Source organism: Chelonoidis abingdonii, chromosome 3 (assembly GCF_003597395.2).
Source record: "Chelonoidis abingdonii isolate Lonesome George chromosome 3, CheloAbing_2.0, whole genome shotgun sequence".
Lineage (NCBI taxonomy): Eukaryota > Metazoa > Chordata > Testudines > Testudinidae > Chelonoidis > Chelonoidis abingdonii.
Window position 1 is genome coordinate 123,960,395 of NC_133771.1, and position 16,669 is coordinate 123,977,063.

The 16,669-nt window shown below is 45.2% G+C and overlaps 1 protein-coding gene across 1 annotated transcript in view; it reads right to left on the reverse strand.

Annotated features, from left to right (window-relative positions):
- Nucleotides 1–1,215: 1,215 nt before the first annotated feature.
- Nucleotides 1,216–16,669, reverse strand: part of TMEM242 (transmembrane protein 242) — a 71,599-nt gene continuing 56,145 nt past the window's right edge. The window contains exon 4 of the mRNA XM_075064072.1: nt 1,216–1,456. Coding sequence (XP_074920173.1) covers nt 1,415–1,456 — 42 coding nt within the window. The 3' untranslated portion in view covers nt 1,216–1,414. The remainder of the gene's footprint in view (nt 1,457–16,669) is intronic.

The window sequence follows — 16,669 nt, forward strand, 5'->3', positions numbered from 1 at the left end:
TAAGCCCAAAACTTTGTCCAGTCTTGATAACAACTAAAACTATGAAATTATGGGCAAATATGGGCTGAGCTTACCCAGAGCACCCTGTGTGCCCACAAGTGTTTTGCTTCAAAACTGAGTGAAACTGTTGTATTTTGTTAAGCCTTGCTTGGATTTTTGAGGTCCATTTGAATTCAAAATTCAAAAAGAATTGAGGAGGTGTGAACCAAATTGAAGTTTTTTTTCCAGTTCTAATAGCAATGTATCAGTAATGCTTACTATTTGTTTTTTCATGAATCTTCATTTATTTTTCATCTGTGCCTCCAATCGTCTTCATGTTCCCTGATTTAGTAGCATTTAAGGGGCTGAAGTTCATATTAAATGTTAAATTTTAATTAGAAGAGAGTTCAAAGAGGAGAAAGGGGCAATGATTTTTGCACATATATTCCGGGACACACGCATTTTAGGAAACCCAAAAGTGGTGGATCTTTGGAAACAACTAAATTGTCATTTATCTAAAAACACTGAGGTGTTAAATCTTGAGTGTCTGTGGACAGGATCTAGATGAACATGGAGGAGGATATATATTTGCCTGGCATTGTGGGAAAATGGCATTCTTCTATATTTTCACTTGCTTGTTTCCACATTGTAACAGGTGCATTGTCTTTGGTTAATTGATGTGAAACAGTGGAAAAACTACATTTTGTATCAGATGCAATTAGCAGCAGGCATAAATTCCACTCCCAAATCCTTTGTTAATATAATGTAATATAACCAGGGCAACAGATGTCTTTTACAAGATCTTGGTGTTATGACTGAGATAGGTAAGGCTTTGGTTTAATATTTTAGAATGGATGCGGACTCAAAGGATTATAATTGTTGCCCTTTAGGGAAGCTGCAAAGCCTGTTTTATGAGGACATCTGAAAACCATTCCCTCTAAGCATTAAAACCTGAAGATGTTTTATATTCAGAATTGAAGGGGAATGCTACAGATATTGTAGAAGTAACATAAGAAAACTCATGGACCTGACATTACTAGACACATTATTAGCATTATGGGGAATTACAGAACATACATATTGAAAGTCCTGAACATATGCTGAGGATGAAGAGGCTATTTTTTAATAATAAGAATACGGCTGACTGTCAGCACAGCAACTTAAAATAAAACAGGAAGTAAAAGTTAGTTAATTTCAAACCTATTACAGGACAACATTGCATGTTCTGGTGTTTTGTTCAGATTTATTTTTCACGTACTTCCTAACTAGCACTGTACCCCACCACCATTCCCCACTCCCCTTTTTCTGTAGACTTGTATTCTGATAAATTAGGCTTCACTGGTCTTCTGCACAGATCCTGTACTTCTGAAGAGCTGCTGTATCAGAATCTCAGTGGAGTGAGGAGTACATCTTCATTATGCCTTCTTGCAGAAATTTAAACACATGACATTGTTTCGTTGCTCAGTAACATAGACTCCTGTAGGTGAGAAGGAAAGAGATTGTGTTGCATTAGTGTGCTGGGAGATATTTAAAACCTACCATTCACAATATTTTCATTTGTCCTGAAAGATGGATTTTATAAACATTTCAGGAAGGAGTTCTGCTTGTAGGGGGCTCTCAGGACCCCTTTCTTAAAATTCAGTCACCAAACTGAAGAGAAGAATTATTTACTTATTGTGGATGGAATATACACATTCATCTCTGGATTCTGCAGTTAGCCAATGTACAGTAAGACAGCCAGGTGCTGTGATGTCTGGAGGTTGCTCTTGGAAGTTCCTTGTTAAAATTTAGTCATCAGACTCAAGGGAGCATTGGATGACTTCTCTGCCTCAGCTGGAGCTCACTCTTACATAGATGTAGCTAGATCATCCTTGTCTGAGAGTTGGGGATCATAAAAATACTTCTAAAGAACAAGGGTTTTACCTGTGAAAGGGGCTAGATTGTACCAAATGGCAGTATTTTTAGCAAAGGTTCCCAGGGAACTTGCACAAAATGTCAGTCGTATTTTTCAGGAATAAATTTCCAATGAAATGCATTTAGTTTGTTTGCCAAGGGATGTTGCCACCTTTCTTTACAATGTTATTTAAATGGGAAAACAAGCTCATATAGGGTTTCTCAAACTTTTTTTCATCATTTTAATACAGAGATGGCTTTGTATCCCATTAATAAACATATGCACCAGCTCCTTCAAACTGCAGTAGGGCAGTACCTTGTGGCAACTACAGCAACTGCAGTGGTTTAAATGGAAAAATAGTATCAGGAATATATATAATGTATTTTCAATATTTCTTAATACAATTGAGTATTTGTTAAAATGAAGCCAACACTATGTGACCAGGCTGCTTTCCATGGTCAGCCAGTATGTGCTCCTCAGAGCATCAGTGGTTTACAGGCCATAGATTGAGAACTTCTGAATGGATAGGACCAAATCCTCAGCAGCAAATCACTAGTGAGAGGAGGCCTGGTGATGAGAGAGAGAAACTTGTAGGGGAGAAAAAAAGACTTACAGACATGGAGGGAATGTGTCTTCTCCAGGTCTACTATTTGACAAAGCTATTTAACTAAAACTAGCAAAGTACACATACGGCTTCAACAGTTTATTTCAGTTTCTAAATCTATTTACTGGGGAGCATGTACTTAGAGCACCTACTTCCCCCCCACACATACACCTTATTGTAATACAAATGGTACCCATCACACTCTTTATCTCCATTTTTCTCTTGCATGTTCTTTTAGCCACCATCAACAAAAATTATTAAAGGTTTAGAAAACATGACCTATGAGGGAAGATTGAAAAAATTGGGTTTGTTTAGTCTGGAGACGAGAAGACTGAGAGGGGACATGATAACAGTTTCAAGTACATAAAAGGTTGTTACAAGGAGGAGGGAGAAACATTGTTCTTAACCTCTGAGGATAGGAGAAGAAGGAATGAGCTTAAAATGCAGCGAGGGCAGTTTAGGTTGGACATTAGGAAAAACTTCCTGTCAGAGTGGTTAAGCACTGGATTAAATTGACTAGGGAGGTTGTCAAATCTCCATCATTGGGGATTTTAAGAGCGGGTTGGACAAACACCTGTCAGGGATGGTCTGGATAATACTTAGCCTTGCCTTGAATTCAGGGGACTGGACTAGATGACCTTTCGAGGTCCCTTCCAGTTCTGTGATTCCAGGGCTGGCCTTACCGTGAGGCGAACTGAGGTGGCTGCCTCAGGTGCCACACTGTCGGGGGCACCACTAGGACACAGAGTGTAGAAAATTGTGTCTGCTGCTGTTGCATATGAATTCTCTTCTCTGGATGCACAGAGATGGTGGAGTGGAGTGCTGTGCTGGAGGAAGGAGGGTACAAGAGACATAACAGGCAGGCAGGAGTAAAGCTGAGAGGGAATAACAAAAAGCAGCAGGAGCTTTAGGGAGAGAGAGGAGGAGGAGGAGCCTCTTATGTACCTCTCTAGCACCCCCAGGAGCAGCAGGGAGCTTCCTGTTTCCTGCTGCTTCCCTGAATCCACTTAAGGAGAACAGGCAGTCAACTGAAGTATTAGGAGCCTGTTAGGCCCTTAAGATGCTGATATCTTCCCTGACTCAGGCCCTGCTACCAGCTCCACAATTACACAGGAGAGGATGGTTGGGTTTGCAACCAGCTCAATAGAGCATGAGCTGGCCCAGACTGTGGACTTTCAGGAAGCAGTTCAAATCTTTGCAACCAAGAAGGCACGGAAAGCACCACTTTGATCATTCAAATATAAAGGCAAGTGTTTACTATGCAGACAAGAAAAGTTACATTTGCTGTTCAGGCATTTGAAAGTTAAGTGTTACTTAAATTTTTTGAACAAGGCATTTTAAGTTGTTAGTTCTCCTTTATTGGGACAGATGGCAGAGCAGTACCATGAGAGGAGTAGAACAGGAAGAAGGCAGAATTGAGACCTTTCAAATGTTGGCCCAAACAAGGGAGTCTGGGGGCATCATTTGAGCCCCCTGCCTCAGGTGCCAAAATGTGGTGGGCCGGCCCTGTACGATTCTATGAGTTCTCTTCTACTTGAATCTATTTCTACCTAGCAAATGCTTGGTCTTAAAGTGACAAGCTCTGGAGGTCCCTCAATTTCTGAACTTTGGCCAGGAGAAATTGGGGCTATAATTAGAGATCATCCATTATATAAAACATTATTCTAAGCTGGAGTGATAGCTATTAAAAATCAACACACAAGGCTGAGGTCAAATGGGACTTGATGGTGCTCAACACTTCTCAGGATATAATCTACAATCTGGAGAATATTTTTGACTAAATGCTGCCATCTTTACTCAAGCAAACTCTTACTGCAGCAGTTAAGAATGGCAGCATTTGCCATTAAGTGAAATATTAGATCCAAACTACATGATTATGCCGCTTTAAGCTTAGGTTTACTTTTTAAAGTGCTGAGCATGTCTTATACAGTGGTGCAGGATGGAAGAATATTAACACATTAGCCAAAGCTGTTATAAATGATGTTCTGCAACAAAGCTGCCTCACAGCAGACATCCTATAACCTAAGAAAAGAAGTGAGCTGGAGTTTAGTCATATTTGATCATTAATGTGTAATGGTTTCCAACCAAAATTAATTCAGAGATAGAGTAAAATATATGGAATAATCCTTAAGTTTATGTCAGAGGAAAATATTGAATATATTAGGATGCAGGATCTCTACCATTTCTGGAGTACATTACATTCTCTTAAGATCTGATACTCCGTGCATTTCTACTTAGGCTTCACTGAGAATTTGTGTGATAGCTAAGAAATGTGTTCCCCAATGTCTTTCTCTATGACACTCTTCCTATTCAGCTCCTGATTTTGTTTGAGATGAAGCATGAACACTCATTAGCTAGCTAGCTAGCTATCTAAAACCAACTTTTCTAGATGAAACATCTTTTCTAGATGATGCTAATGTTACCAGGTGGCAAAGCCTTCAAAGGAGTGTGTATCACATCTGAAATATTATATAATGTTGAATTGGAAGACAAAGTGTTTTCTGGGATTTTCTGAGCACACCCATCACTGTTATAAATTATTAAAGGCCTCATATGTATCAAACAGAGCTACAGTTATTAGGGCAGACATTTTTGTGCATCAGTTAAACACCTGGACCTGGAATTTTTCTAAGTCACTTACAGTAACTAATTTTAATGGATTTGTATTTCATATTGATTCATTCTTATTGAAGGCAGTGTGGAACCTTAAGCTTTCTTCGCTAGTTTTATTTTTTTGTCATGCAGTCAGAGAAGCTACAGATGAAAAAGCTCTTCTGTATGAGATCATTAGCCTTTCCAGTTACTCTACTTTAACTCATCTCCCCATCCCTAATTGATCACATCATCAGTCAGATGTTATGGTGATGGCTTACTCAGCTAATCGTTAGCTTTGAAATGCAGTAGAGCCTTAATTATTTGAGAGTCTTTAGAGATGCCTGAAACCTTCAGACATTGGGAGGTTCAGTTAATCGAGGGATCTGAGTGGCTGAAGGCAGGGTGGGGAGTTGCCTAAGCCACTTCTCTTCGCCTGAAGAGGGGTTGGGAGAGAGGACTAAATCATGTGCCTAAGGATTTATGTGCAGAAGTCTTTGAGGTAAATCTGTAACTGTTTGCAGAGAATGTCGAAGACCCTAATTCTGTGTAGGGGAGCTTTGTGCCAGAGCTCTCTGCTATCTGATCCTGAGGACAATCAGATAGGCACAGTTGGGAACATGGAATAGCTGCTTGGCCATTCCCAAGGTCAGGAGCTGTGAGGGATCGGAACATATAGTGTAAGGGTTTAAAAAAGGTTTTCTTCTCCCTGTGACCGGATCCTGTCACATTTGTCTGTCTGACTGAGGCTCCCCTCACTATAATATCTGAACACCCTGCACAGGGGTATGGAGAGCTGCAGAATCAAGGGGGAGCCTCTAACGGGGAGAGAGGGGGGAGCATCAGGATCTCAGACTGAGTCCTCCAGAACAGGTGCTTGTGCACCTTTAGAGGGGTCTGCAGGACTTGTATTGCACTCCATGGTCTCTGTTGCCTGCCATGGAAAATGTCTGCAAGCCAGTGGGGCCCCATCATTCCTGTCTGATAGCTGCTTTTCAACCTCATTAACCCTAGACGTGTTGGGAGTGGGCACATACAGAGCAGCTTTTTGGCTGCTTAATTTGGTGCCTCAGTTACGTGAGTACCCAACCTGAAACACTTTGCAGGAGCCTGCTTCTCAGAAACTACTGGGCACTCTTCTCTGAATATTAGCTCCTGTTATGGCTTCTCAAGTTTGACATTCAGAATCAAGACACTTAAAATCACTTGTCACTTCCTGAAAATCATGGCCATTATTTTTACATTAAATTGGGTGGAAAAGGAAATTAAGGGGGGAAAGCAAAATAAAAGTGTATGTGTGGGAATGGCAACTACGCTACTTAACAGGGAACAAAATATGGAGTGCAGGGGGGGAGGGATAGCTCATTGGCCTGCTAAACCCAGGGTTGTGAGTTCAATCCTTAAGGGGGCCACTTAGGGATCTGGGGCAAAAATCAGTACTTGGTCCTGCTAGTGAAGGCAGGGGGCTGGACTCGATGACCTTTTGAGATCCTTTCCAGTTCTAGAAGATAGATGTATCTCCTATTATTATTAATGAAGCATGAAGTTAAGGGCTAAAAGGCCAAAGTACAGACACTCACCAAGAAAGTGGTCTGGGTTTCTTCTCAAGAGTTAAATGACTGAATCCCAGATTTTTTTTGCATACCCCATCCAGAGATTGTTCTTGAGATGAATGATCAAAATATCAAACAGACCATGTAACTGAGCAGAGTAGTCTGGTCCATAGTCTGAAGAAAGGAGCCTCTGATTCAGTCCACTTTATTCAAATAGTTTCCTAGCCAACAAGTAAGGTGAAGGAAAGAAGTCACGAACCTACTTTAATCTAGGTGGCAAAGATCTATGGAGGCATCATTGAAGAGAAACAGATAAATTAAGATCAGTTGGACTGGATAAGAATTTGCAGGCTTGAAATCAGAATTATCCTATATGGAAAGAGTCAGCAAAACAATGAAAAAATGTTTCCATTGTGGTTTTACAAGTAAGGTAAAATTCAAAATTAAGTGTGAAGCGTAATACAGCAGAAATGAATACACTGCAAAGGATCACCTCCATTTCCTGTTTTTCACCAACTACCAACATGTCTCACTCTTAAACTCCCACAGAAAATGGGCTATTGCCCAGGAGATGATTAACAAATCTTGGGAGAGATTGTTAAAATGAAGTGATTGCTCACTCTGTCTATTGTTATGTTTCTCCATATATAAAAAAAGCAAATAGATGCTTTCAGTCAGTATAACCTTTAATTTAGTTTAAGAGAACTATATCAGTAAGAACCAATGTCTCCATGGTTAGAGCATGCAGGGTGTGTCTCCTTTGATATGCTGCATTGAACATACACAAGAAGTGTGTCTTCAGAGTCCTTTGAGATTTAAAGGTGAAATATACAGAAAACTAGGCATAACCATTGCACAGCTAAGCTGTTACAACATTAGAGTGGCACGGTAACACCACTTTAATTAAGGTTGAGACTTCAACAGCTGATTTTTTTCCCTAAGTGCTTTAATATCTATATGCATATTCAGATTGCTTTGAAATTTGCTATGCGTCATCAGGATTTGTAGTAGGGTTAATGGTCTAAATTTGTGGTCATTTAAGCAAGGGATTTCAGAAATAGCCTGCCAAAAAACTATCATGACAGCAACATTTTGTGGGTTGTATAGCTTATTTTATTCATGCCTGGGGCTGAGAGAATGTCTCTGGTTCTTCCCAAACTGATGCATCACCACCTCAGATTTGATCTGAGCTAGTGTCTGGCAATATTTAAAAAGTTATTCAGGCTTTGCAGTGAGGTTTGAGACAACCTGATGTGCTAGAGAAAGTTATTTGCATGTGTGCAGCAGAACTGGAACTCTGTAGCAAGCCAGAATGTTTGCAGGCAGCCAGCCACCATAGTAGCCAGGTGACTCAAGGTGATGCGCTATGGCCATTGGAGCTGAGCCACACCTATGTACTGAGAATTTGAGTCCTTTCCTTGGTAGCTTTCTGAAAATGTGTTGTGCGCATTAGTTACCCTCTGTCTGCATCACCTAAGAAGGTACTGGAAGATTTGGAACTGGTACTTCAAAGTGCTCTAAAATTCATAGGCATACCCAGATTGTTTTGAAGATTGCTGTACCTCATCAGGGTCAGTAAGTAGAATTAGTGGTGCAGGTTTGGAGTAATTTGATCTGGGATGCCTCAGATATGCCCCTCTCTGAAGCTGCTTTTCAATTCAAATTGCACTACATGCCATGTGCATAAGGAGATTGTCTTGAAAACTGGTATGCCACAACAGGGGCTGTGTTGCAGTTTATGGTGCAAATTTGGGGTCCTTTGGTCAAGGACTTCCTGAGATTAACTACCATAAGCTTCACTCACTCCTCTTCAAGCAATGACATACTGCTTTTGTGAGATCATAGGACTGCACCCTTCCTCAGCATTTGGAGAGTAGTGTGAAAAGTAAACAGGAATAGTGTGTGTGTTGAGGAGGGGTGACACTTAGGTTGTCTCTGCACTAGAATAAAGGTTGGGTTTAGGACAGGCTTAGCAAACACTAAATTTGTGATGAGGGTGATGTAAGAACTTATATAAACTAGACTAGACTCAACCACTTCACCTACTCCAGGCAAACCACCAAAGTCCTGCCAGATGGTAACACCTATTCAGCCTTGTCAGAGGGATTCCCTCCAAGCCATCATCTTCAGTTAGTCCTGATTGAGCATTTGGGGCAGATAGATGTGTGCCACCCAACCGCTAGAACTCCTTAGGACAACAGTGCAGTACAGAAGACGGAGCAAGCACTGTGGGAATGCCGATGCAGATGTGGAGTTCTGATGGGCACTGAGAACATGCAAGTTTTAAAAAAGAGTTGAAGCTCTCTTATCTTCCCTGGTTTTCTTGACATATGTAGTGGAATGCTGGCCTCTGGAAGTGACAGTTGCAGCCATTATAGCAGCCAAAAAAATTTCATACATTCATAGATTTTACAGTCAAGAGATGCCCGTGTCCATCTACTTGGACAGCCTACATAGCACAGCCCAGGAAAAACATATCCTGATTCTTCTAGCTGCGGCTGCACTTCTCAGATGTCAGTGCAACCTCTGGCAACTCACTGCACCTAATCCCAGATCCAATACAGCTATACCTAGCAGAAGGAGGGTCAGGGGTTTATGAGAAGGCATGACAGTATAGCGTTGTGTGGGACACAACACAGAAAATAGCAGATTTTTGTCTGGCATAGCTCAGGCTTGGTTTAGTCCCCATGCCCAAAGCCAACTCCAGGAGTGCAGAGTTAAGGTGCATTTTTCAAAGGTTTACATTTGTTTTACTGTAATGCTTTATTTTCTGTTTTGCAGAGGTTTTAAGTATTGGTGCACTTCACATTCTGGAAGGTACCAGGCACTCAACCCAGTTTTGGGCAGTGAATATATATAGTTTGTTACAGTCAGTTAGGGTTGGTTCTGTCTCTCCTTAATTCTTTTCATCGTTCTCTTGTGGTCTAGGGCTACATAGCCATAGGAGGAATATTGTTTTATATACTAAAACTATTAATTATTGTATCCTTCCCCATCGCCTGGATTATCAGAAAAACACATAGGATGAAACAAGGCCAAATGGTCTACTTACCAGTCTAATGAATAACTGACCTGTTCACTTGAAACTTAAATTAACAATAACTCTATTTGGTAGTAATAAATGGACAAACAAAATTTGTTTTTTGTATGCATGGACAAATTAGTTCAAACCAAGTTCTCTTCTGCTTTTTACAAAAGCTCTTTTGTGCATTCAAGTTCAGGATTTCAGGATTAACCCCTAAAATGGGCCTTGTTGACTAAAATCCCTCTTAATTTGGATGTAAAGGGGAAATACCTTGTCTCATTCAGCCCTTTTTATGTTTCTAGTACTCAGCACCCATGAAATGGATTGCTTTTGTGGAGATAATATCTGCTTTGTTCCTTTCTAAGTCTGTGAAAAATGTCTTCCTGGTTGATAGGGTGATTGTGTGCTCTAGCGATAAATGTGATTGTTTGTCATACTCTGCCCAAGATAATGACAATAAAGCAAAGTTGAAATTCCATATAATTTCTGCTCTTCCATAGCTAGGAACATTCAGAACACAATACACAGATGGTGCTCACATAAAGGATAACATTACCCGTTAAATTAGTTAACGGGGGACTGGGGGGGGAGGGATGTTTAACAATATGCCCCTGGTATAAAAGAAATAGACAAATTACAAAAAACTTCTGTCAGCTTAATTCCAAATGCTAATATAGACCATTTTACCCAGATGGGATTACTTACTGGCCTGCGCATCAGGTCTGAGACATCTAGAATCTCCACAGCAACAGGTTCAAACTCAGCAATGTTGATTCAGCTCTTCATCCTTAACTGAAGTTCACACATTTAACTCTCTGGGGGCTTTTGAATGAAACTTTAAAAACCAAGGGCCAGTCTGCTCTGTGTGTATTTTCATGGCCTAAGTTTGCACAGGTGCTCAGCACTCATGACTGGTTTAAATCAGTGGAAGGTGCCAAAATCAGGTCATTAAGGGCCCATCAATTCTTTCACAGGCTTCCTGCTTTTGAGACACTTAAAGAACATTTTGTTTGTTTGTTTGTTTGTATACCATTAGCTACATGTTCTTTGAAATCCATTAGCCCTTCTAATTTTCTTCTTTTGTATTGCCTGCTACAGTTTATGCTCCCTTTTATTTGCTTCACTAGTGTTAGCTTTTTCAAATTGTGTTTGGTTTGAATAACCTCTTGAGCCTTTCCGTTTAGCCACACTGATGTAATTCTTGCCCTCCTGCTCCTCTTTTTGTGCAGATGTATGCAAGCCTTCTGAGATGTTATTATGGTTTCAGGTAGCATCCATGCTAAATGTGATAACAAAAAGCAATAAAATGACATGGGAAGAGTGGCATGTATATCCAGTGGATTATAGCCACAGCACAAGTTAAAAGAGATGAGTAATCCACACTTTTGACATGGATTGGAATCTGATTTACAAATCATGCACTCTATCTTTTTTACACAAACTTTTCCTTGCAAGCAAAGCAGCATCAGGCAAAATGTGAATAAATGATGCAGAGTTATGGATTGTCATAAACATACAGCTATGGGTAACATAAAATCCCCCCTGAGCAGCTGTACTGAATCTTTACCTGTAAGGGGTTAAGAAGCTCAAATAATCTGGATGGCACCTGACCAAAAGGACCAATAAGGAAAGAAGATACTTTCAAATCTGAGGGGCGAGGTTTTGTTTGTGCTCTCTTTGTTGTTTCCTCTCTGAGAGAGAGACCAGGCAGGAAAAACATCTCCTAAAAACATACCTAAAATTATCTATCTAAGATTGCAAAAATTGTAAGTAAGGGCAAACAAATGCATTAGATTATCTTTTATTTTAGCTTGTGAATTTTCCCTATGCTAAGAGAGAGTTTTATTCCTGTTTTTTGTAACTTTAAAGCTGAGCCTGAAGAGGAGTCCTCTGTATTTTAAATCTTTTTATTACCCTGTAATGTTACCTTCCATCCTGATTTTGCAGAGGTGCTTCTTTTACTTTTGTCTTTATAATGAAGTTCTTCTTTTAAGAACCTGATTGATTTTAGTGCCCTAAAGATAAAGGGTCTGGTCTGTACTTATATTAAAGGCAATTGGTTGGTATATTATCCTCAAGCCTCCCCAGGAAAGGGGGTGAAGGGGCGTAGGGAAATATTTTGGGGGAATAAGGACTCCAAGTGACCCTTTTCCTGAATTTTTGTCTAAATGACTTGTTGGTGGCAGCAATACTGTCCAAGGACAAGGAAAGGATTTGTGGCTTGGGGAAGTTTTTAACCTAAGCTGGTAGAAATAAGCGTAGGGGGTCTTTCATGCGGGTCCCCACATCTGTACCCCAAAGTTCAGAGTGGGGAGGGAACCCTAAAATGGATGGTCTAAGAAGTTGAACTATGTACGCCTTCATTTTCAGTAGTTGTTTCTCTTGATATTAGTTTTAATATCCTAAGACTGTTGTACCAGATTGCTGGATCATTATATATATAATTCAATTCTAGTTTAAATATTTGTCTGTAGATTTTCCCAGATTTTTAATAAAATCTGATATATATTACTATTTATACTGTGAAATATTCAAAAATGGCTCTGAAAGTGATATATGTGGAGCTTGTAGGCTTAGGCCATATCTACACTACAAAATTATATCAACCTAATTTACATCAGCATACAGCCACCGGAATAATTAAATTGCTTGTGTGTGTACACACTTTCCTGGTGTCAGCGGTGTGTGACCTCACTAGGAGTGTTTGTATCAATTGTATTGTCAGTGTGGGCATTGTGAGATGGCTCCTGAGAGCCAGTAACATTTGACGTTAGCAACGCTGTGTCTACACTGACACAGTGTCAACCTACGTACATTGACCATGGCTATATGTCGCCTGGGGAAGTGGTGTTTCTAAATAGAGAGGCACTGGGAGCCAAATTTAACTGAAGGCAATTCCACAGCTAAGCAGACACAAGGCAGCTTACATTGACCTAACCCTTGTGACATACCCAGGCCAGTGGGGTGCAGGAGTCTGGTCCTATTGGCATCCAGCGGGGGTGGGCGGGAGAGGCCCGCCCACTTCTAAAGGACCTCCCCCCAGCCTAAGGGGAGGACCCGCAGGTCTGGGACACCAAGTAATTACGTGGGACAACTAATGAAAACAAGCGGCGAGTGGAGGTCATCGGGATAAACTAGGGACCCTGATGGGACAGAACAAAGAGCAGAGACACAGGAACAAACGCTCGCAATACAACACACAACCTGTCTCGATAGTAGCACAGCGTCAAAGGGACCAATTGTGGGACCAAGCCAACCCCAGAGGAACATCAGCAACATGTGTGCACCCCGCCCGGCCATGCGTGAATACGACGCGAGCGACAGGAAATCCAGGCAACTGAGCCTACAGTTCGGCGAGGGGACAATTCCCCCGTCACGGAGATATCGGAGTATTCCCAACGCTCCTCTTCCGGTGGTAGATTGGCTAGTTTGGGTCCAGGGCTAGAGGAGGCTGGCACAAGATCAACGTATAGAGCTATCCAGGCAGAACTAGCTGGGCGAACTCAATGCAACACAGCACCGAGGAGTGCACTGCTCACTCGTGATCAGGGGACTGTGGCCCCAACACCATGGGGAGCACACACCCACAGGATGGGGAGTGCGTAGATGAACAGGTGAGGGAAAAGTGCAACCAAAAACGCAATAGGAGATCCAAGAGGAGCCAGAACAGGGGCTGCAACCTGGAGCACTCCAAATAAATGTGTGCCAAGGTCTCCTTCTCGCCACAAAAAGGCAGGTGTTGGGGAGGGGTGAACCACGCCAAGTACACGCCTGTGTTCACGGCCCTGTGAAGGAGCTGCCAACTGACATCCCCGGTGGGCCTCGGGACCAGGGCAGAGTACAAGCTAGCCACCGGCTTCTCCCTCTCGAGAGGTGGCAGGAGGTCCGCCATTTGGTATCGGGGTGGGACACGAGGGTGAGGTAGTGAAGGGAGTGGAGCACAGCGTGTACAGATGTTTCCGTGGCGCGGTCTGGAACAAGAACCGGCTGCAGATGCTGTACAGCCCGGCGAAAGGGTGAGGGGGCCGATTTGGTTTCACGGGGCAAGGGCCTATAAAAATGTCCATGGGCCTGGGGTGGAGGATGGGCGGGGCGTGCCCTCTCGCAGGACGCGCGTCGAAGGAAACCCGAGCGCAGGCAGTAAAAGCGGCCCTCACCTCTGAAGTACGTGCTGGGGAGTACAAGGTCTGGAGAGCCCCATGCGCGTCGAGGCATCAGGGGATTAGCACAGTCTCCCTGGTCATAGTCCAGGAGGTCTCCGACCCTGGTGACTCCTGCCAAGACCAGCCTCTGGTGTACCCGGGGGACTCCGCCACCTACATGAAGCTGGGATTGTGTAGCAAGGGCTCCGCGAGGAGGTCGGCCCCACAGTGGCCGCCACAGACCTGGTCGTTGAAAAGAGCTTCCGGGTCGGAGGAGGTGTTGCGTAGAGGACCGGCACCGCCGGAGAGGTCTCCGCAGGCAAAGACCTTCTATCGGATGGAGGTAAAACAGAGCTGCAGGTCGTATCGGAGCCCTGGAAGCGGCAGAGGAAGCGTGCACGTCAATTACGCTTGCCATCGCCGGACTACCTGTGGCATGCGTATTACTAGTTGACATAAACCAAGGAGCCTCTGCAGGCTTAGGAGGCGAACAGAACACGTGACTGAGTGTACGTAGGCAGCTTCATGCCCTGCCCCCTTACCCAGGGGCAGGTGGAGGACCGGCCCTGCAGAGACCCGACGTGCGTCTCCCGGCGCCAATAAGAACTCAGAATCGCCATCGGAGGATGGGCCAGGAAATCCGGGCGCCCGGACGCAGGTGGTTGAGCACCAGATACATGCTAGAACACGTGACAGGACCAGTTGATTAAAGCCACCATGCCCCCCGAAGGAAGAGGCACCGGATGTAGTCCTGTCCATTTCACGAGCCCTCGCCACTCACCGACTGCCATCCACAAAACCTAGCAGCAGTTCTCTGGCGGAGACGGATGCGTGGCAGAAAGAGGTAAAATCGCCGAGAATATCAAGCAGCGGACTCCGCGCATCCACCTGGGATGAGCCTGAAAGCCGCAGGTGCGTGAGAGGAGGGACTTGCGCCTGCCCACACACCGTCCCCGACCAACCACGACCCAGAGCTCTTCGACCCCAGTTGACCAGCGGGCGGACGGAGGCCCAGTCGATACACAGCCTGGCAAGACACTCCGACCGCTGCCAAGTCGCCCGGCCTGGACCACGAGGAGCACATTCTATAGCGTCGCCGACAGGACCAGGCACCGCACCTCACGGCTCTCGACCCCCGAGACACCAAGCCACCATCAACCTCCCTGACGCGGACGGAGCTATAGTGCGAAGGGCCTCGAATCCACCAAAATGCGTACAGCTGGCCCCCAGAGAGGGGGCTACAACCAACCCAGCCATCCACCCAGCAACTTATCCTACCTGCCCCTCGAAAGGCCTAAGACCACCCGAGGGGGCCTCCGGACACATCAGGGCTCTTTGCCCGGTCCAGTTGAGCCTGCACAGCCTACACTCTGCCACTGAAGTGTAACAGCGACATCTCAAGGCACAAGCGGAGAACCCACAAGCGGGTCCGAAAGTGACCGAACGTCGCAGAGTGCCAGGCAGAATACCCCCGCTTGGAGTGGCCATTCCTGTCGGAGGATACGCCTTCTCTCCTGATCGGTCAATGAGGGGTCCGATGAGAACGTAGACACGAGACCATCACCGAGCAAACACCGCAGCCAGCTAAGGCACAGAAACGGCTCCACAAGCTGAGATACATAGTTATCAAAGATCGCCAGGACCGGAACGGTGTAGGTCTGGTCCGAATAGGGACCAAATCTCAACGCTCAGCGAGCAGGCACTGGACCCTAGCCACAGTGAGATGGCCTTCGCAATGATTTTCTAGTCTGTGCTGAGGAGCGAGATGGGACGCCAATTCCGTAAGTCGCAGAAGTCCCCCCTCTTCGGCAATAAGGCGAGCACGGCTCGCCTGCACGAGAGAGGGAGGACCCCACTCTGCAAAGACTCGGCCCAGATGATGACCAGGTCTGGGCCGAGAATGTCCCAGAACATGCGGTAGAACTCCACGGTCAGCCCGTCCATGGCCAGAGATTTATTGGTGGGCATGCAACGGAAGGCTTCCAAGAACTCGGCCAGTGTGAGAGGTAGCTCTAGCCAGTCCTGGTCGCCCGTGCTGACCGTCAGGAGTCCGTCCCAGAGCACTCTGCAAGTGGTAGGATCGGTCAGATCCGGGGAGAAAAGGGTCGCGTAGAAGGCCCTGGCCCTCCCGCACATCTCTGCTGGATCCGTGAGGGGGGTGCCGTCCTCCGCCAGGAGGCAGGTGACGTCCTTCTTGGCCCCCCTCCTTTTCTCCAGGGCATAGAAGAAGCGGGAGCCGCGATCCATCTCCCGAAGGAAGTGGATGTGGGATCGAACAAAAGCACCCTGGGCCCGATGGTCTTCAAGGGCCCGGAGCTCCTCCTGTTTCTCCCGGCACGCTCCGCAGAGGGATGGATCCTCAGGGATGGCGGCCAGACGCCTCTCCAGCTCCAAGACCTCCCGCTCCAACTGCTCTATCGCCGCATCCCTCCGCCGGCTGGCGCCCCAGGTGTAGTCACAGCAGAAGAGCCGGGCGCGCACCTTCCCCAGATCCTACCACCGCCGCGCCGAGGAAAAGGCATGCCTCTGCCCTCGCCAGGCCAGACAGAACTCCCGGAAGGATGCCACGAAGCCCGCATCCTCCAGCAAACTATTATTGGAGTGCCAATAGGCCGGCCCAGGCCTCTCCGCGCAGAGAGAGGCTGTCATGGTGGCAAGATGGTGGTCCGAAACAGGGGCCGACCGAACGCTGGAGGAGTGGGCCCGTGAAAGGTGGAAACGCGACAGGTAAATGCGGTCCAGCTGGGAGTGGCGCGACCGATGGGCCTCCACCCGGATGAAGGTGAACGTCGAGACGTCGTCCGGGTGGTGGTCGCGCCAGACGTCCACCAGGGAGTGGCGTTCGACAATCTCCCGGAGGATGTCCGCGGCGGCCGGGCA